The sequence below is a fragment of the Mauremys mutica genome, chromosome 3, assembly GCF_020497125.1.
Source record: "Mauremys mutica isolate MM-2020 ecotype Southern chromosome 3, ASM2049712v1, whole genome shotgun sequence".
Taxonomy (NCBI): domain Eukaryota; kingdom Metazoa; phylum Chordata; order Testudines; family Geoemydidae; genus Mauremys; species Mauremys mutica.
This window is the reverse complement of record NC_059074.1, coordinates 184,914,645-184,940,434: the sequence shown is the minus strand read 5'-3', so window position 1 is coordinate 184,940,434 and position 25,790 is coordinate 184,914,645. Positions and strand designations below refer to the sequence as shown.

Below are 25,790 nucleotides of genomic sequence, written 5' to 3'. Positions count from 1 at the left end.
CTTCATGGCTGAAGATGTGAGGGAGATTCCCAACCCTGAGCCATTCTTTTTAGGTGACAGATCTGAGGAACTGTCTCAGATTGAGGTATCATTAGAGGAGGTTTTGGAACAAATTGATAAATTAAACAGCAGTAAGTCACCAGGACCAGCTGTCAGAGGGGTAGCCGTGTTAGTCTGGATCTGTAAAAAGTGACAGAGTCCTGTGGCACCTTATAGATTAACAGAAGTATTGGAGCATAAGCTTTCGTGGGTGAATACCCACTTCTGCAAAAGATGAAGTGGGTATTCACCCACGAAAGCTTATGCTGCAATACGTCTGTTAGTGTATAAGGTGCCACAGGATTCTGTGTTACTTTTTACAGGACCAGATGTTATTCACCCAAGAGTTCTGAAGGAACTCAAATGTAAAATTGCAGAACTACTAACTGTAGTCTGTAACCTATCATTTAAATCAGCTTCTGTATACCAGATGACTGGAGGACTGCTAATGTGACACCAATTTTTAAAAAGGGCTCTAGAGGTGATCCTGGCAATTACAGGCCTGTAAGCCTGACTTCAGTACTGGGCAAACTGTTTGAAACTATAATAAAGAACAATATTGTCAGACATTTAGATGAACATAATTTGTTGAGGAAGATGGTTTCAGTAAAGGGAAATCATGCCTCACCAATCTACTAGAATTTTTTGAGGGGATCAACAAGCATCTGGACCAAGGGGATACAGTGGATATAGTGTACTTAGATTTTTCAGATAGCCTTTGGCAAGATCCCTCACCAAAGACTCTTACGCAAAGTAAGCTGCCACGGGATAAGAGAGAAGGTGCTCTCATGGATTGGTAACTGGTTAAAAGATAGGAATCAAAGGGCAGGAATAAATGGTCAGTTTTCAGAAAGAGAGAGAGGTAAATAGTGGTGTCCCCAAGGTGTCCGTTCTGGGACTGATCTTGTTCAACATATTCATAAATGATCTGGAAAAAGGGGTAAACAGTGAGGTCACAGAATTTGCAGATGATACAAAATTAGTAAAGATAGTTAAGACCGAGGCAGCCTGCAAAGAGCTATAAAAGGCTCTCTCAAAACTGGGTGACTGGGCAACAAAATGGCAGATGACATTTCATGTTGATAAATGCAAAGTAATGCACATTGGAAAGCATAATCCCAACTATACATATAAAACGATGGGGTCTAAATTCGCTGTTACCACTCATGAAAGAGACCTTGGAATCAAGCTTTTGATACAGTCTCCCACAGTATTCTTGCCAGCAAGTTAAAGAAGTCTGGGCTGGATGAATGGACGGTAAGGTGGATAGAAAACTGGCTAGATGGTCGGGCTCAACGGGTAGTGATCAATGGTTCCATGTCTAGATGGCAGCCGGTATCAAGTGGAGTGCCCCAAGGGTCGGTGCTGGGGCCGGTTTTGTTCAATATCTTCATTAACGATCTGGAGGATGGTGTGGACTGCACCCTTAGCAAGTTTGCAGATGACACTAAACTGGGAGGAGTGGTTGATACGCTGGAGGGTAGGGATAGGATACAGAGGGACCTAGACAAATTAGAGGATTGGGCCAAAAGAAATATGATGAGGTTCAACAAGGACAAGTGCAGAGTCCTGCACTTAGGACGGAAGAATCCCATGCACTGCTACAGACTAGGGACCGAATGGCTGGGTAGCAGTTCTGCAGAAAAGGACCTAGGGGTTACGGTGGACGAAAAGCTGAATATGAGTCAACAGTGTGCCCTTGTTGCCAAGAAGGCTAATGGCATTTTGGGTTGTATAAGTAGGGGCATTTCCAGCAGATCAAGGGATGTGATCATCCCCCTCTACTCAGCACTGGTGAGGCCTCATTTGGAGTACTGTGTCCAGTTTTGGGCCCCACACTACAAGAAGGATGTGGATAAATTGGAGAGAGTCCAGCGGAGGGCAACAAAAATGATTAGGGGGCTGGAGCACATGACTTATGAGGAGAGGCTGAGGGAACTGGGATTGTTTAGTCTGCAGAAGAGAAGAATGAGGGGGGATTTGATAGCTGCTTTCAACTACCTGAAAGGGGGTTCCAAAGAGGATGGATCTAGACTGTTCTCAGTGGTAGAAGATGACAGAACAAGGAGTAATGGTCTCAAGTTGCAGAGGGGGAGGTTTAGGTTGGATATTAGGAAAAACTTTTTCACTAGTAGGGTGGTGAAGAACTGGAATGGGTTACCTAGGGAGGTAGTGGAATCTCCTTCCTTAGAGGCTTTTAAGGTCAGGCTTGACAAAGCCCTGGCTGGGATGATTTAGTTGGGTTTGGTCCTGCTTGAGCAGGGGGTTGGACTAGATGACCTCCTGAGGTCCCTTCCAACCCTGAGATTCTATGATTCTATGATTGTGGTTAGTTCTCTGAAAACATCCACTCGATGTGCAGCGGTAATCAGAAAAGCAAACAGACTGGTGGGAATAATTAAGAAAGGGATAGATAATAAGACAGAAAATACCATGTTGCCTCTATATAAATCCATGGTATGCCCACATCTTGAATACTGTGTGCAGATGTGGTTGCCCCATCTCAAGATATATTGGAATTGGAAAAGTTTCAGAAAATGGCAACAAAAAGGATTAGGGGCATGGAATGGCTTCCGTATGAGGAGAGATTAATAAGACTGGGACTTTTCAGCTTGGAAAAGAAACGGCTAAGGGGAGATATGATTGAAGTCTAAAATCATGACTCGTGTAGAGAAAGTAGATAAGGAAGTGTTTACTACTTCTCATAACACAAGAACTAGGGGTCACCAAATGAAATTAATAGGCAGCAGGTTTAAAACAAAAGGAAGTATTTCTTCACACAACACACGGTCAACCTGTGGAATTCCTTGCCAGAGCATGTTGTGAAGTCCAAGTCCATAACAGGGTTCAAAAAAGAACTAGATAAATTCATGGAGCATAGGTCCATCAATGGCTGTTAGCCAGGAATGGTGACCCTAGCCTCTGCCAGAAGCTGGGAATGAGTGACACCGGATGGATCACTTGATGATTACTTGTTCTCTTCATTCCCTCTGGGGCACCTGGCACTGGCCACTGTCGGAAGGCAGGATACTGGGCTGGATGGGCCCTTGGTCTGACCTAGTAGGGCCATTCTTATGGCCTTTAAAAGGGCTCTGACTGCAACTTTGCTCTCTGTGGTCTGCTTTGTCAACTCAGAAACTTCCTCCTGCAGCTTGCCACTGACCCTCTCACTGTCACACACCTGCTTCTGCATTTCTACAATCTGTGCTGCTTGTGTCAGACGTAGCTCTGAGAGCATCAGATTCTGCCTTCAAATTAATCACTTCGCTTTCCTTTTCAGCTCTGATTCTTTCCAATTTCTGCACCTGGTCTTTTAGCCAATCTATCTGCTGATCCAGTGTTGTCGCAAATATCCACAACTCCTGCAAAACAGCCTTTTTCTTTGCTCTAACATTCAGAACTCTCTACCTTCCTGCACTAACCCAGATAACCCATTGCTTGTGGAGCTGCAGGAAGGGTCTGGGGCCAGTGAAGGTACCAGGCTTCCAGAATCCATTACTCCCATACTCTTGTACAAAATCTGTCAATCTGTTTCCCAACATCATTTTCAACTGTTCTTCCTTTCCAGTTGTTTCCCTGTCTCTGGACATTGCCTGCTCCAGTGGAGCAGGCAATCAGCCTGAGTTCAGAGTCCCAGTAGCGGAATGTATCCGTAAATTAACTCATGAACTGCGACACAGGAACTCGTAGGGAGCGATCCCACTCCCGATGTCTTTTACCTCCTATTGCAATGGACAAACCACAAACTATTTGTGCCATCCGTCTCCTTCCTCTCTACCATCCTCGCTGGGGCCTTCAAATTCTGTTACCTGGGGTTCTTTCAACCCAAAGTTTTTGGTAACTTTTACTCTTTGCAAGGTGATATCAGGAAATAAATCAGGGGAGACAAGGCCATCTGACCAATAGATGGCTGGCACAAACAGGACAACACAAGAGAGCTTACACTTAAAGCTAAACTTTACTTAGTCTCAAGCACTTACGTCTTCAACAGGTTAGTAAAACACCCCCAGCCCTCAATAATTACCAAAGCTGAGCGTGGCTCTCGAGTGGCACAGCGGCAGCTTTCCGGTGGCCAAATCTGCCGGTGGGGACCACAAGATGTATCCAGAGGGAGAATTCCTGAAGAAACCCTCCCGAAGAGTCCAGCTAACTCAAACTTTCCCCCCTAATTTATACATTAGTAGTACAATGACATATCACTTAAAGAAAACTTGTTAAGCAAGCAGTTTCAAAGGTCAAGTGACAGGTTTCCTTCTGGTCATTGATTAACCAGGTGTGTTTTTTCCAGAATTTGCACGCCTTGAGGCCCTGTCAGACACATTCCTGAGGGCACATGGACAAACTTCCTGTTCTTCTAAAATTCATGTATCAACAAATTCAACACAATTCTTATCAGGAAGGATGCGGAGTCAAGCTCACCTTTCTGTGGAACCCGAAACCCCCTCCCCTTCTGTCTTGGTTATGCTAAGGCTGCTGCATGGCCATTTTACGGCCTGCTGACTTGGCTGCTTTTAGCAATAAACAATAGTGAGTTCAGGCAGTTTATTGGTTTGCCAAAATCTCCCTGTACAGGCCGCACTTTCAGGAACTCAATTATGTAACAATTACATTGAGAGGAATATCTGTAGATGAGGAGTTTGGTGCCACCTAGAGTTTATAAATGAAAAGGGTAATTTAGCATATATTTTTCACCCAACACAGTACTGCACAAAGGCGTGACAAACTCCTAAGCAGAGCAGTTCAATAGGATATTGTCAAATAGCTTTGTTTTTCTTTCTTTATCTGAAATGCTCTTAGAAGTTAGGAAATGAAAAGCCCGTTACATTTCTTGATCCTCTTCCATTTCCCAAACTTCATTCACCCCTCCGTGTGTTTGAATAATACCTGCTTTTACTTACATAGTTTTATGAAAAATACTTGTACACCAGTAGTGTTTCCCTTAAGTGATGTTATTGTTTTTAATTTTTTTTAACCTTTCTGCCCTCCTGTCCCACAAACACACAACGTACAAAGGCATTGAATATCATAAATGTCAGTTGAAAGTCAGTGGGAGATGTGGGTTTTCTGCACTTCTGGAAATCAGACCACTTATGTAGGTTCCTAACTTCAGCACCACTTTCTGAAAATGTTTGGGTTTAATTTCCAGCTAAGAATTTCAGTGCTTTTATAGGTTTGTGTGAGTGTCTTGTTTGTGAACTTTAACCTGGCCAGGTGCATGTGGATGTAGTTCAGACTAAATGCTGCCAGCATACCAGTACTTCAGTCTCCATTATATTGGTCCATAGGAAGTAAAACTTAATTTGCAGACCAAATCAAAGTACTAAACAGCAATCCAAAAAGGCTGTTGAACTGTTCCAAATGCACTCTGATACTGTGTTAAAAATCATGAAACATCTGTTTTTACATAGTGAGAGCACTAGTATGATACTTGGCCTCATGCAAGTCTGTAACTAAAAAACAAATCATTTTATGTAAAGTTCAAAGCAAGACAAATAACTAAATGTTACCTTGTATCAACATTATCCAGTTATTCATCTCCAGTGATTTCAAATACTCAAGTCTGTAGCACAGTCAAACATAAAGAGCAGCCCTGCACCCTAAGTAGTAACATCACTGAAAGAAAGCTAACCCCGAAGAGGCTTCAAAATTGCTTTGAGAAATACATTTTTACATTGTCTATCCTGATAAAAATTTTCCTGCTCTAAGTGCTGTTCAGTTTGTTATTATCTTGCCTCTACTACTGGCTGAAAGGTGAAAGGACACTTTTCAGTTAAGATGAAGAAGCAGAAGAAGTGTTTTCCATTGAAACTGTTCTGAGTGTACAAATCTGCAGAATTTCCTTATGGATGGAAAACTTTGTGAATTTTAATTATGCAGTGAGACCAATAGTAGTGCCTGTTACTTAGCATTATACAGTCATTCTGTGGTAGTTCACTTCAATCTGCATCACCTCTGTTATTCTACTCTTTGGTCTCTCCTGAGCAGCAGCTTCCCCTTATGCTGGCTTTTGTGACAAATAGTCTTGTAATTTTAGACAGTTTAATTAAGGACTTAATTTAGATAACCAAACACATTTTAGATCACAGTTGTCCAGAGGCAGAAGGCTAGACCACTGCCTGGTCTTTAAGTCTCTTTATTAATAAACATTCTATACTTGCAGGATTATTGAGAAGCTGTAGAGTTTTTGGTAATGTATACATTAACATCTGGATTTTCATAAGCACTGAGTGTTGGTCTAACTCTGTCTCCAGAGAAGTCAGTGGGCATTTTACATTTAACTTCAGTGGGAGCAGAGTTAGACCAATGCAGAATGCTTTGTAAAAATCCTACCCTAAATTATGGCAAAAGAAAGCCATAAGAACTGTAGAACTGTTCTAGTATAGAAATGCACTTTAATTCTAGCAGCTCTAGGTGAGCTAGTCAGTAGCTTATGACTCAGAAGCTTCATGGAGCAATTTTCAAAGAATGCAGCTATGTGTAATAGGAGAACCTGTTGTGAATCTCAAAGTTGCATCCGTTTTAGATGTGTAGTACTTGAGGCCATTACTTTATAATTTGCTTGTTGACTGTCTGTCTTTGTTTTATTTAAGTCTTGATGCCGAAATATACTTTAACATTAATATTTAATAGCCATCTATCATTCCATAATAAAAATTCAAGTGTTAAGATCCATTTTGCGTGTATATGGGAAGTATGTGTGTGTGTGGGGGGGGAGAGCTGTCTGAAATTAGTAATCACTGAGGGGCATAGATTTGACTGTACAGAGTATTTAGACTAACTGCAAAGAGAAGGAGGAATAAATATTGTACATGTAGAGAATAAAGGAAAAGATCTGAGTATAGGTGTAAGGAGTTGAGAAGGGTCTATCCAGGAGGCTAATGAAGCAATAGTGACTTATAGTGCACCTAGTATGTTCTTTGTATCGTGTGTGTATTAAAACACAAGGAACACGAGAGAAAAGGGGACAGATTTTAATTGTACACTTACAAGAATTTTACCACTGTCTACAAGAGATACCTACAGCATCAGGGTTGTTTATTAATTTTAAATGACTAATAAAGTTTATATCTGTTCTAAATTACTGTAGGTGAGAAGAGTAAGTGTCAGCAGCAGAAAATAAATAATTGTATGGACACTAAAGTGAGTACAGCTCTAGCATGCTTAAGAGTTAAACCATTGAAGTAATAATAATAGTACCTAGCTCTTACATAGCAGTAACAACAAAATTATATCTGGCTTCAGAAAGCAAGAATTTAGGAATTACCTTCTTTCAGGCTAAAAAGATAGTTGGTCTAGAGCTCTGATAACAGTTGGTGACTAATGTTCCTGAGTGCTGAAGAGAAGCTGTTGCACAACCATGTGTGACAGGCTTAACAAGGGGTCAGTTTTGGGTGGTTTTTAATGGAGTTCATCTTAAGTGAGAGGAAAACAGGAAAAGATGGTGAAGCTCATTTTGGTAGTAACCAGCCTACCTTCAGTTACAGTTTGAGTTACTGTATTTATAGTCAAATTAGTCTTATTTTAGAAAATTTTAAGTGCCATAAAATCTAGAGATAAGATCGGAGGGAATGTATATAGCTGTGAATATAAAGATTATGGTAATTTTAAAGTGAATAAAATGTAGATGTCTGTTATGCCTATTAAGTCTAAAACTACAGCTGCAAACCTAAAGTCGAGAGGCATTTTATTCATAGTAACTGAGTGCAAATCAGTGTAAAATCATGTCTAGGACTACTTTGAGTAGCTTTCTGATAAGCTTGGTCTGCGCAAGATAACATTTTACCATATGAGAGATTTACACATTCTGCAGAGGAAGCTGAGTATTAAGATGCAAATCACTAATTTAGCACCAGCCGCAAGAGCACACTTTGATACAATTTTATGAACTTCTCTTTCTGGTTTGTTTTTATAATATGACACATCAAGTCTTGGCTATGTTTCTACACAGCATTGGGGAACTTTTTGTCATGCTCAGTATTGATAAACCAAGTACTCAGAAATCATGACTCAGGTGCAAAAAAACATGAAATTTAAAAAATATTTGGGATTCTTCTGGATGTTGAGCCTTCAGGTTTTATTTGTCATGTTTTCAAGCTTTTCTAACCCTAATGGATGTGGAGAAACGTACTCATTTTGAAAATTCAGATTTGTGATTCCTGGATTGGGGGCTTTAAGAATAACTCAAAATATGCTAAAATCATGAGCATCTCTGCATGCTGGTAAAATAACTGGCTTCAAGATTGTTTATATGTGGTCGGAAAAAACTTTTTATACTAATACTTCTACATTAAGTACTCTTGGGGAATTCTGCACCACTGTACGCACATAGAATTCATGTGCCCCGCAGAATTTTTTTTCTCCACAGAAAAGTGCTGCAGTTACATTTTTTGCCCACCATGGGCTGCTGTGGCGCCATAACAGAAAGCAGCTGTTCCTGCCCAGCAGCAGCCCCAGCTGTGGATAGGGAAGAGAAGAGGCCAGGTTAGGAGGCACAGGATATGGGGGAACGGACAGCGTGGGGCACATGGGGCTGCTGGAAAGTCACAGGCTAGGTTCAGAAGGGCTGGGGGTGGGACAGACTGAGGCAGCGGCTGAAGGAGAGATGGAGTGCAGGAACACATCGGAGGGGCTGAGTGCGGGTGCAGCACCATATGGGGACGGGGGAGGTGGGTACAGGGACACATGCTAGAGGGGGTGGCTGAGTGGGGGTGCAGGGACACATGCGGGGAGGGCAGATGTGCCTGACTGAATAAAAGAGGCTAGGTGTCAGCCAGGGTCTGCACGGGAGAGGTTCCCTAACAATCCTAACTCTAGTCACAACCCTAACCCTCTTCCTCCTCCTCCCTCCCCTGCCCCTCAAAAAACCCTGTTCCATACTTCTCCCACCCACACCCAACAACCCTCCTAGTTCACACCCAGGCTCGTTCCCGGCAATTATTTCTCTCTCCCTCAGCTCCTCCGTTACCTCTGACTCTCCCAAGCCTTTGCACTGCTTCTGAGAGGGGTGGGAAATATGGTTCTTTATTGTAGTTTAAATGAATTATTAGTCAAAGTTCTGTATTAATATGCCTAGCAAGGAATCTATTTGTCAAAAAATATTTCCTGTATCTTTTATGTTATCTGTATTGTTATAGACATACTTGCTGACAGGTATTTTGAAATGAATCACCAAAATAATGGAAACTGGTATTGTTTTTTTCAACAAATAAAATATGCAGAATTTTGCAGAATATTTTTTTTTGGCGCAGAATTCCCCCAGGAGTAAATAAGGTGTGAATAAAGAATGAGTTAAGGATTAAGGCTATTGGAAGGTATTTCTGGTATTGAGATTTCCTTCAGTCTCTTTTTGAGCTTTTAACTACTTCATTAGAGGTGTAGATAGAATGATAAAACACTTTGTATTTCCTACTTTCCCAAGGAAAATGAAATCTATAGTTGACAAAAATATTAAAGGTTATAAATATAACAAGATGACTGCAGTTTTCATGCAAGCTGTGTCAGAAATCTGCATAGGTGTGGGGAAGGGAAAGACAGATTTTGTAGAAACTATCACCTTTCCATTTTTTCGTAAGAGCAAACCATTTTGAGTTTGTCTGGTGAAGTCTTGCTTTGAGCATGAATTTTATAACCTCTAGCAATGTGACAAAAAAGCAAGATTGAGGTAGTTTAGCTTTGTTGCAAAAGCCTCTGTGTAATATTGTAGTATTGATACATTTCAAGTTTAGCCTAGCTGCTTTGAGGAAAAGCTGATTTCCTTTGTACTGAAGATTCCTTTCCCTACCTCCCCCACTCTCTTTGTTCTGTGTGGTACTAGCACTAGATTAAGAAAATGGTTGCAACACTAAGGAGATTTAACTGAAGAATTAGTGCTGGAGTATTAGTAGCTTAGTTACAGATTGCACTGCGTCAGTCTGCCTCACACCCAGAAGACAGTCATGTGACTTAAGTCCTGCTGCAGTTGTGCAGCAGACAAGACCCCTGTGGAAACTGATGTTTCATATTTCAGACTGTAGATTTCTCCAATTGCAGCTATTCTATTGGCATGCATAATTGATAATCACAGCTGGAGGGTAGATCGTGAGGAGAGATGGACAGTCAGCTGAGCAGTTGGAAAGATAAGGGTATTTGCTGTTTAATATTTTTATTAAGCTAAACATGCTGTGTTTTGTTGTTTTTTTTACAGTAAATGAGACTTGTAGCATAGATATTTTTAAAGTTGTAAGACATGGTGAAGTATGTAAAAATGCTAAATGTCTAGGGTAAAAAGAATAAATGATGACCAATACAAAGTAACAAAAATCATTTTAAAAAGAAAAATAGCTTCTATAACATACTGCAAATATCTTAGCTGGTTAGATTTTTGCAGTCCTACATAGCTTAGCACAGAATAGCTTGGTTCAGTGTGTACTGCACAAATGTCAATGCAGCCCTGATTTAGCCAATATGTTGCTTTCAAAGTTTTTAAGTCCTGTTAATTGTTAATGCAATCAATTTGTTAATCTAATGAGGTTAAGTGTATCTGTGTGAAGAGTAATCTATGCTGTGTTGGTCTCAGGATATTAGAGAGACAAGGTGGGTGAGGTAATACCTTTTATTCACAAGCGTTCAAGCTTACACAAAGCTCTTCAGGTCTGGAAAATGTACTCAAAGTGTTGCAGCTAAAGGCAGGATAGAACATATTGTTTAGCCTAAGTAATTAACTCACATTTCAAGGGACTGTGACAGGTTCGGTCACAGAGACCCCCTTTGGACTGTCACCTGATGTGCTGGAATTACCTCTGAGCCTGTTTTCCACTGCCAGCTTGGGACTCCAGAACCCTGCCTTGTTGAGCCAGACATGCTAGTCTGCTGCAACACAGACCCAGGTCTGGTCCATGCCCCCAAAGGTGCAGACTTTAACCAAAAACTGCTCAGCAAATGACCTATCTCCAGCATACAGATGCCCAGCTCCCAATGGGATCCAAACCCCAAATAAATCTGTTTTACTCTGTATAAAGCTTATTCAGGTTAAACTCATAAATTGTCCGCCCTCTATAACTGATAGAGAGAGATGCACAGCTGTTTGCTCTCCCAGGTATTAATCACTTATTCTGGGTTAATTAATAAACAAAAGTGATTTTATTAAGTATAAAAAGTAGGATTTAAGTGGTTTCAAGTAATAACAGACAGAACAAAGTACAGTAACTCCTCACTTAACGTTGTAGTTATGTTCCTGAACAATGCGACTTTAAGCGAAAGATGTTAAGTGAATCCAATTTCCCCATAAGAATTAATGTAAATGAGGAGGTTAGGTTCCAGGGAAATTTTTTTCACCAGACAAAAGACTATATACACACACACACACACACACACACACACACACACACACACAGTATAAGTTTTAAACAAACAATTTAATACTGGTACACAGCGATGATGATTGTGAAGCTTGGTTGAGGTGGAGGAGTAAGAGGGTGGGATATTTCCCTTACTGATAAATGATGAACTAGCAATTGGCTGAGCGCTGAAGGGTTAACTCTCTCTCTACACAAGGCAGCAGGAATGGAGGGAGATATGCGCATTTCCCTTAAGTACACTGCCTTATTAATTAGATCAGCTTGCTGAGAGGCAGCTGCTGAGTACTAGGGGGAAGCACAGTACAGCAGACTCTCTCTTTTTATAGTCTATTTATATTGTATGCTTAAAAACATTGATCGTTTACAATCTCTCTTACTGGATCACAAATAATTGTTTTTATGACTAAATTTCAGAATTTGCCAACATAATCTACAATAGTTTTAGATAAATAAGTAGTTAGGCTTAAAATAGTGTGACCTTTGTCCAGTAACCACCAATCTGCGATCACCCTTCTGAATCTCTCTGAATCATTTAGAAGAATTTAAGTCCTATTTGTATGTGTGAGCTTCAGATTTTGTCCTGTTGATAAGCTTTTTAGATCTACAAACTCTTAAGGTTGGTACTGGTATGTCCAAATTTGACTATTTTTATAACTGGCTTTCCAAGTTCATATGGGTTTTGGATTGTTCCCCCTCCCTCCCAATATATGCCAGCTGCCTCACACCCATGAGGTACCCTACAATAACCACATACACATACACATGTGGATAAGGGAGGAAAAAACCTTCAGTCAGGTCATAACTTCCAGTTTTTAAGCCTTTTATTAGAGGTTCAAAATGTTTAAAGCATGGAAAATCCTTACTAGTATCTTAGGTTATATAGTAAACAGTATTACCAACCTCTTGGGGTGTATGAGGTGCCACTGACCGCGAACTTCCCATGCACCATCTGCAGCAAAATGTGCACCTCTAGAATTGGCTTGTATAGTCATCAGAGGGCACACCATGAGACCAACAATAGATGATCTGCACAGATTTGTCATCATCGGATCGATGGACTACCAAGATTGCCAACCTCAAGCATTCAAAACTCTATGTGTCAGGCCAAAAAAAAAAAAAAAGAGACTTACTTAAAAAAATTTTGTTTTTCATTTGCCTTCAAATTTTTGAGTCTTTAGGGTACTCCCAGGCCATGTTTTCAAGTTTTTCTCCGCAAGCATGGGAAACTTACCTTTTCCCCTCCCCTGCCATCTTTTTTTAAATGAATGCTGAGACTCACGTGTAATCATTGCAGAATATGGGGCTCTAAGAAAAACACCAAATATCACAAGACTTGCAGTGTGACCTTTTCCCCTCCTCACCCCCTAAATAGTAATACTGGTGCAATCCACTACAACAGTAGTGTGGACACCGTTATAGCAGTATGTCCTATTTCCCTTCCTGTAAGCACAAGCTACATCAGTATAAGCACTCTTATATAACTGCATCCACACTGGGGAAGTTGTACTGCTTTAATTATACTAGTATAGTAATTTTTGTGTAAAACAAAACAAAAACCCCATACTCACAAATTTGTGTTTTTTCTTTTAGATGTCATTTATTTACATAACATTCCAAACTGTACATTTTCAGCACAGTCTCCTTACATGGCCTTGAGGGGAGGTATCAGTGTAGCACAAGCAGGTCTGAACCTGGGCAGAGGGGCATGGTCCTTTCAGGCCTCCCAGGAACAGTTCAAGTCCTTGCTATGGATGGCACAGCTGACGCAGTAGTTCAGCTTCAGATAGAGCTTGGCCAGCATGTCCAAATCAAATTAGGGAGACAAAGTGAGCTGGGAAAAGCAGGTTGAGAAATCACTTCCATTTTACTCTGCTTTTTCAACTATACGTCCTGGGTAAGTTCTTGAAACCTGTTAGTGCTGTTCATGATAAGGTTTGCTACAGGAGATGGAGATACCTCACTTTAAAGGGGACATATGTTTCTATCCTGCTTTCCTCTAGTATTCAGGCTCTGCTAATCTGCAAAATATGCAGTGAAGTCCAAAAAGTGGTTAGACCAGTAGTCTGGTCCCAAAATAAATATATCTTCTGACATACCCACCTGCGCTTTTTTTTTTTTTTTTTTTTGAGTGGGGAGTTTTTAAGCTTATTTGATCTTTCAAGGCAAACTTAAAACTAGAGAACATTTAGAAGCTTCATTGTACCTGGGATTTTCAGTTTAAACCAGAACATGCTAGCAAAACTCTGCTGAATTTAGGGCAGGTCTAGACAGTTTGTGTACTGCAATAATCCTGTGGGTTTACAAGGCAATACAAGTATAGCAGTGATTTAGTTACATCTGCATAGTTTATTTAGGTAAATTTGCCTAACTGCATCCACACTAGTGGGTTGTACTGTTATAATATCTCACTTTCTAAACAGGTGGGATTACACTGGTACAAAAACTGAGGGTATACCAGTCGTTAAAGTTGTCTGAAGACTAAGTAATGAATAATCATATGCTGAAAAAAATTTTTTTTAATCATTTCCCAAAATCAGTCTTGTATCTTTTATAAAACTCTCTAAAAGTATTGTTAGGATGAGCAAAAGAGGTGGAAAAACACCTTTCTGCCCTCTGTCTCTATACCACATGAAAATTGACTTTTTGGCTTAACATTTTACTGAAAACCAGAGTCCTTATTATAACAAGCTACATGATGGAAAATAAAAAGTGAATCTTAAAATGTTAATTTTTGAATGACTTGCTTGGGATGCTTAAGGCTTTGTTTGTACATAGAATGGTTGGACTGGGAGAAACCTCGAGCGGTCATCTAGTCCAATCCCCTGCACTCATGGCAAGATTAAGTGTTATCTAGAACGGAGATGGCCAAATTTACTGACCTTTTGAGCTGCATATGACAATCTTCAGAAGTTTGAGAGCTGGCATGCCCCTGCCAGGGCTCAGGGCTTCAGCACTTTGGGGAGGGGGTTGTTGGGACTTCAGCCCTGCAGGAGGTACCTGCCGGGGCTCGGGGCTTCATCCCTGTTTCTGCTGAAGCCATGAGCCCTGAAGTGCCCCGCAGGGCTGAAGCCCCAAGACCCCCATCCCTGCTGGGCAGAAGCCAGAGGCGATGTGTGGAGGGACACGTAGGGTCATGTGCTCCACCAGATTTTTGCCAGGGCTTGCTGGCCCTGCTTGGTCACATGGTACCATCCTGCATAGTAACTGCTGGAGCTGTCAAGCTGGGAGCTGCGGCCATGGGGCAAGGTAGTAGCAAGCTGCAGGGAGAGCTGCTGCTTTTGCTGCTGCCTCTCCCTGTGGAGCTAACACCTGGGAGCTGGAGGGAGGTGCTGCTGAGGGTAAGAGGGGGAGCATGCCTGGGGGGCCTGACTTAAGCTGTTGGAGAGGGGCAAAGCTTTAAATTGTGCTTCCCCACTCTCAGCAGGCACCAGTCATCTCTGGCAGAAGCCCTAAGCCCCACTGCACGGCAGAACCCCCGAGCTCCCTCCCTGCCAGTCTGGCAGGCGGAGAATTGGGTGGCGGGGGGAGGAGGGGGCTCTACAAGCCTCACTTTAATTATAAAAGAGCTGCATGCAGCTCACAAGCTGCAGTTTGGCTACCTAGATCTAGACCATGTCTGACAGGTGCTCTAAAAAAATCTCCAATGATGGAGATTCCACAACCACCATAGGCAATTTATTCCAGTGCTTAACCACTCTGACAGGAAGTATTTCCTAATGTCCATCCTAAACCACCCTTGCTGCAACTTAAGCCCATTGCTTCTTGTCCTATCCTCAGAGCTTAAAGAAAACAGTTTTTCTCCCTCCTCCTTGTAACAAGCTTTCATGTACTTGAAAATTATGTCCCCTCTCGATCTATCCTTCTCCAGAATAAACAAACCCAATTTTTTCAATCTTCCCTTATAGGTCATGTTTTCTAGACCTTTAATCATTTTTGTTGCTTTTTTCTGGACTTTCTCCAATTTGTCCACATCTTTCCTGAAATGTGGTGCCCATAACTGGACACAGTGCTCCAATAGAGGCCATATCAGTGCAGAGTAGAGCAGAAGAATTATTTCTTGTATCTTGCTTACAACACTCTTGCTAATACATCCCAGAATGATGTGTTTTTATTTTTTTCCAAGTGTTACACTCTTTACTCATATTTAGTTTGTGATCCACTATGACTCCCTTTTCTGCAGTACTCCTTCTTAGGTATTCATTTCTCAGTTTGTATGTGTGCAACTGATTGTTCCTTCCTAAGTGGAGTACTTTGCATTTCTCCACATTGAATTTCATCCTATTTACTTCAGACTGTTTCTCCAGTTTGTCCAGATCATTTTTGAATTTTAATCCTATCATCCAAAGCACTTGCAACCCCTCCCAGCTTGGTATCGTCCACAAACTTTAAGTGTACTCTCTATGCCATTATCTAAATGATTGATGAAGATTTTGAACAGAACTGGACCCAGAACTGATCCCTGTGGGACCCCACTCATTATGCTCTTCCAGCTTGATTGTGAATCACTGATAACTACTTTCTGGGAATGGTTTTCCAATCAATTATGCCCCCACCTTATAGTAGCTCCACCTAGGTTGTATTTCCCTAGCTTGTTTATGAGAAGGTCATGTGAGACAGTATCAAAAGGCTTGGCTACACTTGCAAGTTAGGGTGCCCGGGGCTGCTTTAATGTGCTGTAACTCCTGAGGTGTCTACACTGGCAAGGCACGTAGAGCGCCTGGACTCTGCAGCTGGAGCGCTCCTGGTAATCCATGAGAAAGCATAAAGCTTGCTGCACCCCGGCTGAAACACCCAGACGTCAGTGTGGGTGAAGTGTTGCATTACTGTGCTGTGATTGGCCTCTGGAAACGTCCCATAATCCCCTGAAGTCAAGTGGCCACTCTTATCATTGTTTTGAACTCAGCTGTAAGCATGCGGATCCCTTTCAAAGCTCCGTTTCTGACAGCCGGTATGCTTATCTGCTCTGGGACAAAACAACCTTTACTGTGGAATGCTGCTGTTGTGAGTCTGTGTGAGAGAGAGGCAGGGGGGGAGGGAAGGTCTGCTGCTGTCTGAACTTACAAGACAGCATGCTGACACACTCTCTGCCCCCAAAACACAGTCTTTCCCCTCACATACACACACACCACACTCCCTGTCACACTCCAGCCCTCCCCCACAGTTGAAAAGCACATTGCAGCCACTTGCACACAATGCACTGCTCTTTGTGGCATTGCAAGAGCTGCTAATGTGGCCACGCCAGTGTGCTTGCAGCTGACAGTGTAAACACACGGCAGCGTTTTCCCTGCTGTGGTCTCCGAAGGCTGGTTTAACTCCCAGCGCTCTACATCTGCAAGTGTAGCCAAGCCCTTAGTAAAGTCAAGATATACCACATCTACCGCTTCCCCTCTATCTACCAAGCTTTGTTACCCTGTCAAAGAAAGCTATTAGGTTGGTTTGACATGATTTGTTCTTAACAAATCCATGCTGACTGTTAGCAAACGCCTAGAAGATGACAAGGTTATAAGTAATTGATTGCTTAAATATTTTCTTCATTATCTTTCTGGGTACTGAAGTTAAGGACAACTCGGGGAATTATAGATCAGTCAGCTTATTTCCCTTTCTATAGATTGGCACTATATTTGCCCTTTTCCTGTCCTCTGGAATCTCTCCTGTTTTCCATGACTTGTTGAAGATAATCGCTAATGGATCAGTTATCTCCTCAGTCAGCTCCTTGAGTATTCTAGGATGTATTTCATCTGTCCCTGTGACCTGAAGACATCTAACCTGTCTTAAGTAATTTTTAACTTGTTCTTTCCCTGTTTTAGCCTCTGATCCTACCTCGTTTTCACTGGCATTCACTATGTTAGATGTCCAATCGCTACTAACCTTTAAATGAGGGAAAGAGGTGGTACATTGGCTCATGAATACATGCATTTTTCAGGTAGTATTTACCTTCCAGTTTTGGAATAGTCCAGTAATTATGGTGGGTGGGTTTCCAGTGTTCTTTGCGCAATATATTACAGAATTGCCCCAGGAGCAAGATAAGGGAAAGGAGGAGGCATGGCCAGAGTATTCTTATGTCCTGAATATATTATGGCTTGCAGTGGCCCCATGGGCTAGCAATGTGGTGCATTTTAGGGAATCATATTTGTTCTCTAGCCTCTAGTTTAAATGAAAACAGCAGCTTTATTTTTTACATCTGTTTCTGTTCCTAAGGGTCTTTTAAGTAGAAAACGTAACATTTTTGGAGACCCGGTAGCCCCTGAGCAGGGCAAATTGCCTCCTTTTGATCCCTGCAGCGAGCTCTGGGAGAAATATGGCTCTTTGACTTTACAGTTCTCTCAGAGCAAATGTCCGTGAGTTTAGTGCTGCTTCTTAGGGCTTGTCTACATGGGAACAGGCAGGAAAATTAATCTGAATTAACTAAAGGTGTTTGTTTGAAGATGATTCATTGAACCACATTAAATCCCCATGTGGATGCTGCTGTTCAGAATTAAAGTGGTGTTAATTCACTTGAATTCTGAATGAGGGTATTCACCAGGGATTTGCTGCAGTTTAATGTATCCACTTCAAATTCACACCATTAGTTAATTTGGATTAATTTTCCTGGATGTCACTGTGTAGTGTGACAAAGTTCCTCCTCTACCTTGGTGGGTCCTGCACGTATTGGCAGATTTGCACACCTCAGTGATCTTCCCCTCTGGTGGAACCCACAGTCTGGGTCAACTCCTCCTGTGTCTGATCAGGCATTGGGAGATTTGGGGGGAACCTGGGCCCACCCTCTACTCCGGGTTCCAGCCCAGGGCCCTGTGGATTGCAGCTGTCTATAGTGCCTCCTGTAACAGCTGCATGACAGTTACAACTCCCTGGGCTACTTCCCCATGGCCTCCTCCAAACACCTTTTTTATCCTCACCACAGAACCTTCCTCCTGGTGTCTGATAACGCTTGTACTCCTCAATCCTCCAGCAGCACACCCTCTCACTCCCAGCTCCTCACATGCCCACCACAAACTGAAGTGAGCTCCTTTTTAAACCCAGGTGCCCTGATTAGCCTGCCTTGATTGGCTGCAGGTGTTCTAATCAGCCTGTCTGCCTTAATTGGTTCTAGCAGGTTCCTGATTACTCTAGTGCAGCCCCTGCTCTGGTCACTCAGGGAACAGAAAACTACTCATCCAGTGACCAGTATATTTGCCCTCTACCAGACTCCTGTACCCCACTGGTCTGGGTCTGTCACGGTAGATAAGCCCATAATAGAAAGGCCAGTATACACTACAAAATTTTCAGTATACCCCTATGGTGTCATTCCACATACAGCAAGCTTAAAACCAATCACGGGACATGAGACAAGGTCAGAGGTAAACAGGGTGGAGTTTTGTAGCTAATTGGCCAAAGCCATACATTACCATATTATTGAATCATTGTAGGGCCTGTCTACATTATAATTACATTTGAGCTGGGGATCTGGTTACAACACTGTTCCAGCTTGCAGTATAGAAGGGACTTTAACTGTATTCTGCAACATTGATGGCTTTATTCCCATTATGGAAGATTAATAAGATCTCATCTGGAGTACAGATGGAATTGTGTTGTAGCTAGATCCTCTGATTTCCTAGTAATTGTAACAGACAGATCCTTGCAGAACAGTAAAGATCAGAAATGTACCATGATTGTTATATGATTTAAAGTCATCTTTGTCCCATTCGGAGCCAGGAGCAAATCAGGTTATAACACAATTCAGGGTGAGTGCTCTTATAACTATTATCAATGCACACATTTTGCTAATGTATGTATCCATCCCTTAATTTAAATATGAACAGCACTAGACCGAAGGCTTTCATTTCAGTGAAAGGGGCAATGAGATCAGTTTCTTTCTGGTACAGTCGCAAAACTCACCACCATCTTGCAGTCACTGTTGTCTTGGCTTTAGTTTTTGTGAATGGTTTTATTGGTAACTATTGGTTTAAACCAAGGATCTTTAGTTCTCAGTAACCTGCAAAATCCTGTGAAGTAGCCTATAGAGGAAGTGGCACTGTCCTGCTTCTTCATTCTTGTCTGCCTCTCTTTTCCAGCTACTTAGATCTCTCGCTGGTAGCTCTTTCTTGGCTTTGACTGTCTAATGCTTTTCACAGAAGATGCTGCAATTTATGGAGACCTGTGTGATACTTCCTCAGAAGCAGGATGAAGCAGCCGAGCCTAGAAGGCATGATGGCCAAGCTTCTAGGCCACAAATGGCCCAATCATATTTGTTCTCTAGCCTGTTTGGATACCCCTGTGTAGAGGAGCAGACTTACCCCTGCGGCGCCTCCTTCTGGTGACTCCTGGGAATTAGCTCGGTTCTAGCTCTGGAGCGCCTTCTGCAGGGCGGTGATCCTCCTGTCCTCTGGCACCCATATCCCTCCCTGGACCCGGTGCCCTTTTACCTGGGGTGCTGCCCTCTGGCAGTAACCCCTTTCTCTCAACCTTAGGGTCTCCCCTCCCCAGGGAACCCCCACCCACTATCCCCACCTTGCCTCAGTATATGGCTACTGCCAGTCATTGTCTAGCCCCATGCCCTGGGGCAGACTGCAGTATCAGCCTACTCATCACTGGCAAGGTTGGGTTTGGACCTGCTGTCTTGGCCTACCCCTGGGCCTATCCCTGCAACACCCAGTACCTGTTGGCCTTATGCTAGGCCACAGCCTGGGGCTTTCCAGGCAGGAGCTCCCCAGCCCCTCTGCCTTTCCCCAGCCCTGCTTCACTCAGATACCTTCCTTACAGCCAGGCCCTTCTCCCTCTACAGGCAGAGAAAGACTCCTGTCTGCCCCTGGCTTCTCTGCCTTTATAGGGCCAGCTGAGTCTGTTTGGGGTGTGGCCCCAGCTGCAGCCACTTTCCCCAATCAGCCCAGCCTAAAAGCTGCTTTCTCCAGCCACAGCCCCCTCCCAGGGCTGTTTTTACCCCTTCAGGGCAGGAGCAGGGGACCATCCTACTACACCATGGTTTAAATAAAAACAGCAGCTTTATTTTTTACATCCTTTTTTTTCTAATGGTCTTTTAAGCAGAAAACATAACATTTTGGAAGTCATGTATATATTTAAGTTTTAATTTGCCTTACTGGAAAATGATGCTATAGTAAGGGGTAACATAAGACCATCATAATAATGTGCCCATATAAGGTACTATTATAATATGTATTGTAGATGGTTGATTTGACAAAAATATTGCACCCTATATCTGTTAAAGCTGCAAATGTTCAATGCTTCTTAATAGATTCCCATGTTAGTACAGCAGAAATTGTAAAATCAGGCCGAAAAATGGCAGTTGTCTGTAGCTGTGAATTTTTTTTAACTGCTATTTGAATGAAACAGTCATCAAGAATTTCAACTTAACTGTTAGACTATAGAAGGATATTTGAGTAATGTTTCCTGATTCATGCATTCAGTCTCTTAAATGAGATGTCCTTTCTTTGTTCATTCCTTTTTTCCAAATAGAATCTTTATTTGGCCCTGAAATCTTTTTTACACTAGATGTAGAATGTTTACTCGTCCGATTCAGCTACAAATATTTTTTTTTTTAAATACTTTAACTGCATTCCAAGGACTTACTGGAGAAACAGCTATTGGCTGAACGCTTAAAGCATTCTGTGTTAGTCTGTGAAGCTTCTAACTGTAGTAGTGAGACAGCAGGCAGTTGCGTATATCAGTTGACCTTTGAATACCCTAGCCGGAAGTGAAAAGGTTCTGGCTTGTCAGCTGTACAAGATCTGGGTGCATGCAGGCAAACTCAAGATGGATGCCAAAATTGGTTAGTTCTTTTTTGTTTTAATATATATACATGAATTTAAAACTCTCTTATGAATCCTGAGGCTTTTAATTTGTTCAGAACACAAAAGTAGTTTCTTGTGGCTCATTTATGTTTTGAGAGAGGATTTTCAGGACAATAAGCGCTTGTTTTTGGTCACAAAAACAACTATTGAAACTGTTCAGCCTTAAAAATAAGAACCTGTGATAGAAAAGACTTCAGAGAATTCAGCGATCAGCCTTTATTCACGGCATTTGCACTACAGGCAAAATGTAATCAGATGCGTTCTGCATGTGAGGCATGGATGCTAGCAGTACTATTTTTAGATGTGCCAGATGACAATTCATGCTTACCATATGTAGACAGCTGCACTTGCTTTAGATTAGGCCTGGAATACTTACATTGAAGGACTGTAATTGTAGTTTACACAAGTCTAAATTTAAGCAAACACAATTAGCATAAGGAAGGATACTGTTTGGCGTGTCCCTGAGTATATTTATCTTTTGTGGGTATACTGTGTTAAAGCAGCAGGCTGTTTTCACTAATATACAGTTTGGATTTTCTAAATTACCTTCTTTTGGAGGTGTGGGGGAATTTAAAGCAGCTTTTACCTTTTATCAGTCACATGGACTAAAAGTTACAGTTCAATTTTGTAATTGTTTTACAACATTGAATTTTTTTGGAATGTTTACACTATTGCAAAACCGTATAGATGTGGGACTAACATTGGGGCTTATATGGTACTTCTCATTTTGAATTGGACAGGGCAGAGTGTATGTGGGGGAAATGTAAAATAGAAATACATTTCCAGGTCCAAATGAAGGAAGGGAGTAGATTGAGGTCACCAATCTTTAGTCATTAATGAAAAAAGTATTTTAAGTTAGGGCTCTAGTTTTTTGGAAGACACTATACAAATGGACCCTCACGGACTATCCCAATTTTAGAATATCTCCCTTTCCAGTGAATGTTACTGGGAATTTTCATGATTGCTGAATTATTGCTATTACACTTGTTATAATTTTTAACTGTGCAGATGTAGTCCTTTACCACTGTTACAAACTGGCCCTATAAAGAGACAATGACACACTATTAATGCAGATCTTAAAATTAAAAAAAATCATGACAATGAAGCTATTGTACATATATATGAAAATTGTCAATATTTTTAGAAGTTTCAAAGCATAGAGTTCTTGTCTTTCCCACACCAGCTGATTAGTTCAAATCTTGTATTGAAATTATTTCATAATGTTGAAAGGAAGGCTTCAGTTCCAAAAAAGCTTATGCATGTGCACTTTTATGAATAATTCTATTGGCTTTAATGGGACTATGTATGGTAGTAAAGTTATGTCTACACAGGTATTAGTGGAATCTGGACCTAAGGTAGCACATAATTATTTAAAGCTAGTGCATACAAATTTCCTTCAGATTATACATACCACCCCATGTTCTTTCAACTGCTTATCATGTTCTGAATTAATATAGGGATTTGTTCTGGATTGTGGTTGTTTTGTAGTTAGAGTAAAAATCTTAAGGTAGACAAGATGCTGTTGTAGTGCTAAGCTCACATAAAGCTTAACACAACCAAATTCAGGCAGATAGACAGATGTCCCAGTGGTTTTAGAACAGATAATAAACATAGTAGTGCTTCACATTTTGAAAAGACTAGATAACTAGCTAACATTATTTATAATGCTAATAAAGCTTTTTTCTTTTACCCTCTTTTATATTGAGCTCTATATCTAATAAATTTTATATAATCACTATTGATGGAGAGGGAAATCAATTGTGAAGTTAGGCAACTCAAAATTCTCCCATGACCGTTTCCCATTACATAGCATTGAGAAGTGTATAAAACCCAGTTAGATCAAATACTCCCGCATGCTACAATGGAGGTTCTCACTAAATCTGTGATACTTCACTTAAAAATGCAGCAGACTCAAACCCAGAAAGAGGAAACTTGATATTTTAACCCAGTGACCAAATATTTACCCAAAGAGCAATTAGTCTGAACAGTAGTACTAAAAATGGCATCATGTGTTTCCATGGTTATATAGAAAATATATGTTCAGTTTACAAATAAACATTTTGCCCATCATTGCCCTGCAAATTTAGCTTTGATTGGAAATCAAACTGAGTTCTCTCAAGGTCCCTTCCAGCCCTACATTTCCATGATTGTTCCTAACTTTGCATCAACATCATCACCAGTAAAAAAGGTTATGCAAGCCCAATTATGCCTTCAGTTATATTTGTGTAACCAGCCCCATTGTCTTAAAATGCTGCCCTCAGTGATATATGTGCACTTGCCATCATTGGGTTTACACAGGTGTAGTGGTTTTGAATTCAGTAAACAATTCTTTTGCTTAGCCTCAAGAAAAACAGAATCTCTCTTTTAGCTGTTGGGTGCACAGAGGTACAGGAATAAAAGCAGTAAAAACTTGTCACTGATGTGAGCAAGTTTGGCTTGGAATGCTCACGAAGAGCAGATTACCGTATTTTTCCGTGTATAAGACTATACTTTTTCCTAAAATCCTTAGACTAAAAATTGAGGGTAGTCTTATACACGGAAGTAAGCCCCCTGTTCCCTGCCCTTTGACCCCCCCAACCCCTATCCACCCCCGCACCCCGGAACTCCCCTGCCCTCTCTCCAACACCCCCTCCCTGCCCCCTTACCGCGCTGCCTGCACGTGGCTGGCGGCGCTACAGTCCATCCGCGGCTGGAGCTGGGAGCGCGGGGCTGGGACAGGAGTCGCGGGGCCGGAGCCAGAGGATGTGGCGGGAGCCGGGCAGCTGGAGCCACGGGGCCAGGCAGTGTCCGGAGCTGGGCATCCGGGTAGGTGGGGTCGCGGCCGCCGCAGTGCCCGGACCGCACTACCGGAGCCGGGCAGCCGGGGACGCGGGGAGCCGGGGAGCAGGCGGCTGGGGACGCGGGGAGCCGGGCGGCTGGGGACGCGGGGAGCCGGGGAGCTGGATGGCTCCCCGGCTCCCCAGCCGCCCGGGGCCCCGCGTCCCCGGCCGCCCGCTCCCCGGCTGCCCGACTCTGGTAGTGCGGTCCGGGCACTGCGGCGGCTGGGGACGCGGGGAGCCGGGCGGCTGGGGCGGGGGGGAGCCGGGCGGCTGGGGATGCGGGGAGCCGGGCCGGCGGGGCGCCGGGCGGCTGGGGACGCGGGGAGCCGGGCGGCTGGGGACGCGGGGGGCCGGGGAGCCGGGCGGCGGGGGATGCGGGGGGCCGGGGAGCCGGTGGCTGGGGACGCGGGGAGCCGGGCGGTGGGGATGCGGCGCTGGGCGGCCGGGGCCGGGGGACGCGGGGCTGGGCGGCCGGGGGACGCGGGGAGCCGGGTGGCCGGGGGACGCGGGGAGCCGGGCGGCCGGGGACGGGCGGCAGGAGTCGGGCGGCCGGGGACGCGGGGAGCCGGGCGGCAGGAGTTGTGCGGCCGGGGAGGGACGCGGCAGGAGCTGGGCAGGGCCGCCGCCGGAGACCAGCCGGGCGCACGGCCCTCCTCGTTCCCTCTACCCCTACCTCCGCGTCCTCTTCCTGGACCTGAGCGGCAAAGTCAGGGGGGGACAGCTGCAGCGCGGCTGGAGGGCAAAGAAAACAAAACAAAAAAACCTGTGGCATGGTCGGAACAGCAAAGCAGGAGGGAAAAAAAACAATCAAACAAAAAAACCTGCGGCGCAGCCGGAGCAGCGGGGTGGGGAGGGACCTGCAGCGTGGCCGGAGGGGCTAAGCAGGGAAAAAAAACAAAACAAAACAAAAAACCTGAATTTGGGGTTAGAAAAGTGGGGGTGTCTTATACATGGGGGCGTCTTATACACGGAAAAATACGGTAATTAAGATTTCATTTTGATGTAGTCTCTTTTCAGGGCAGAACTGCACTTGAATTTTAGCAAATGCATTTTGGGTAATTCCAACAATCCAGAGTTTAGTGTAAAACCAGTTCTAACTCTTCCCAGAATGTTTATTGTTTATAATTAGAAACTTCTAATAATGTAGAAATTTGAGGTACTGGGTTCAATTTTTTAAGATGTCATATTCAGATAAAACAAATACACACTTGTCGTGTGGATGTAAGAGGTCTTGTATTCTAATTTCAGTCCTTTTAACTTTTAGTTGTTGACCTCCTTTACTGGCAAGACATTAAGAAGACAGGAGTGGTGTTTGGTGCCAGCTTGTTCCTGCTGCTTTCGTTAACAGTATTCAGCATTGTGAGTGTGACAGCTTACATTGCCTTGGCCCTTCTTTCTGTGACGATCAGCTTCAGGATATACAAGGGAGTTATCCAGGCAATCCAAAAGTCCGATGAAGGCCACCCATTTAGGTGAGGTTTTTCTTTAATATCAAGTACATGTTTGTACAGATTCAGCTAACTGCATTTGAATATATATACGGTACCAGTGCATGGCAATGTAAAACAGCCTCAGTGCTGTACAATCTCTCCCTCTCAACTGTAGCTACTCTCAAACATGATTGGGATTTTCACAAAATAATTTCATAGAATGGACACAATAAATGGTAAGGAAAATGAATTAAGACTGTCCGGCATAGTGTATTTCTTCAAAAAGGCAAGACAGACTCCAGTAGCACTGTAAAATGTTATATATCGTATATACTCGTTCATTAGCCCGTTCGTTTACAAGCTATTTTACGTAAAAATAGC

General features: G+C 42.8%; 1 protein-coding gene across 5 annotated transcripts in view; it reads left to right on the top strand.

Annotated features, from left to right (window-relative positions):
• The window catches only part of RTN4 (reticulon 4), a 74,185-nt gene that overhangs the window by 26,681 nt on the left and 21,714 nt on the right, over positions 1–25,790 (top strand). For 3 of the 5 annotated variants that reach the window (XM_045011336.1, XM_045011337.1, XM_045011338.1), the window contains one exon: positions 25,244–25,451. In XM_045011336.1, coding sequence (XP_044867271.1) covers positions 25,244–25,451 — 208 coding nt within the window. Of the gene's footprint in view, positions 1–10,009; positions 10,161–20,997; positions 21,139–25,243; positions 25,452–25,790 lie in introns of those variants that run through there. The other 2 variants (XM_045011339.1, XM_045011340.1) reach the window with 2 other exon arrangements.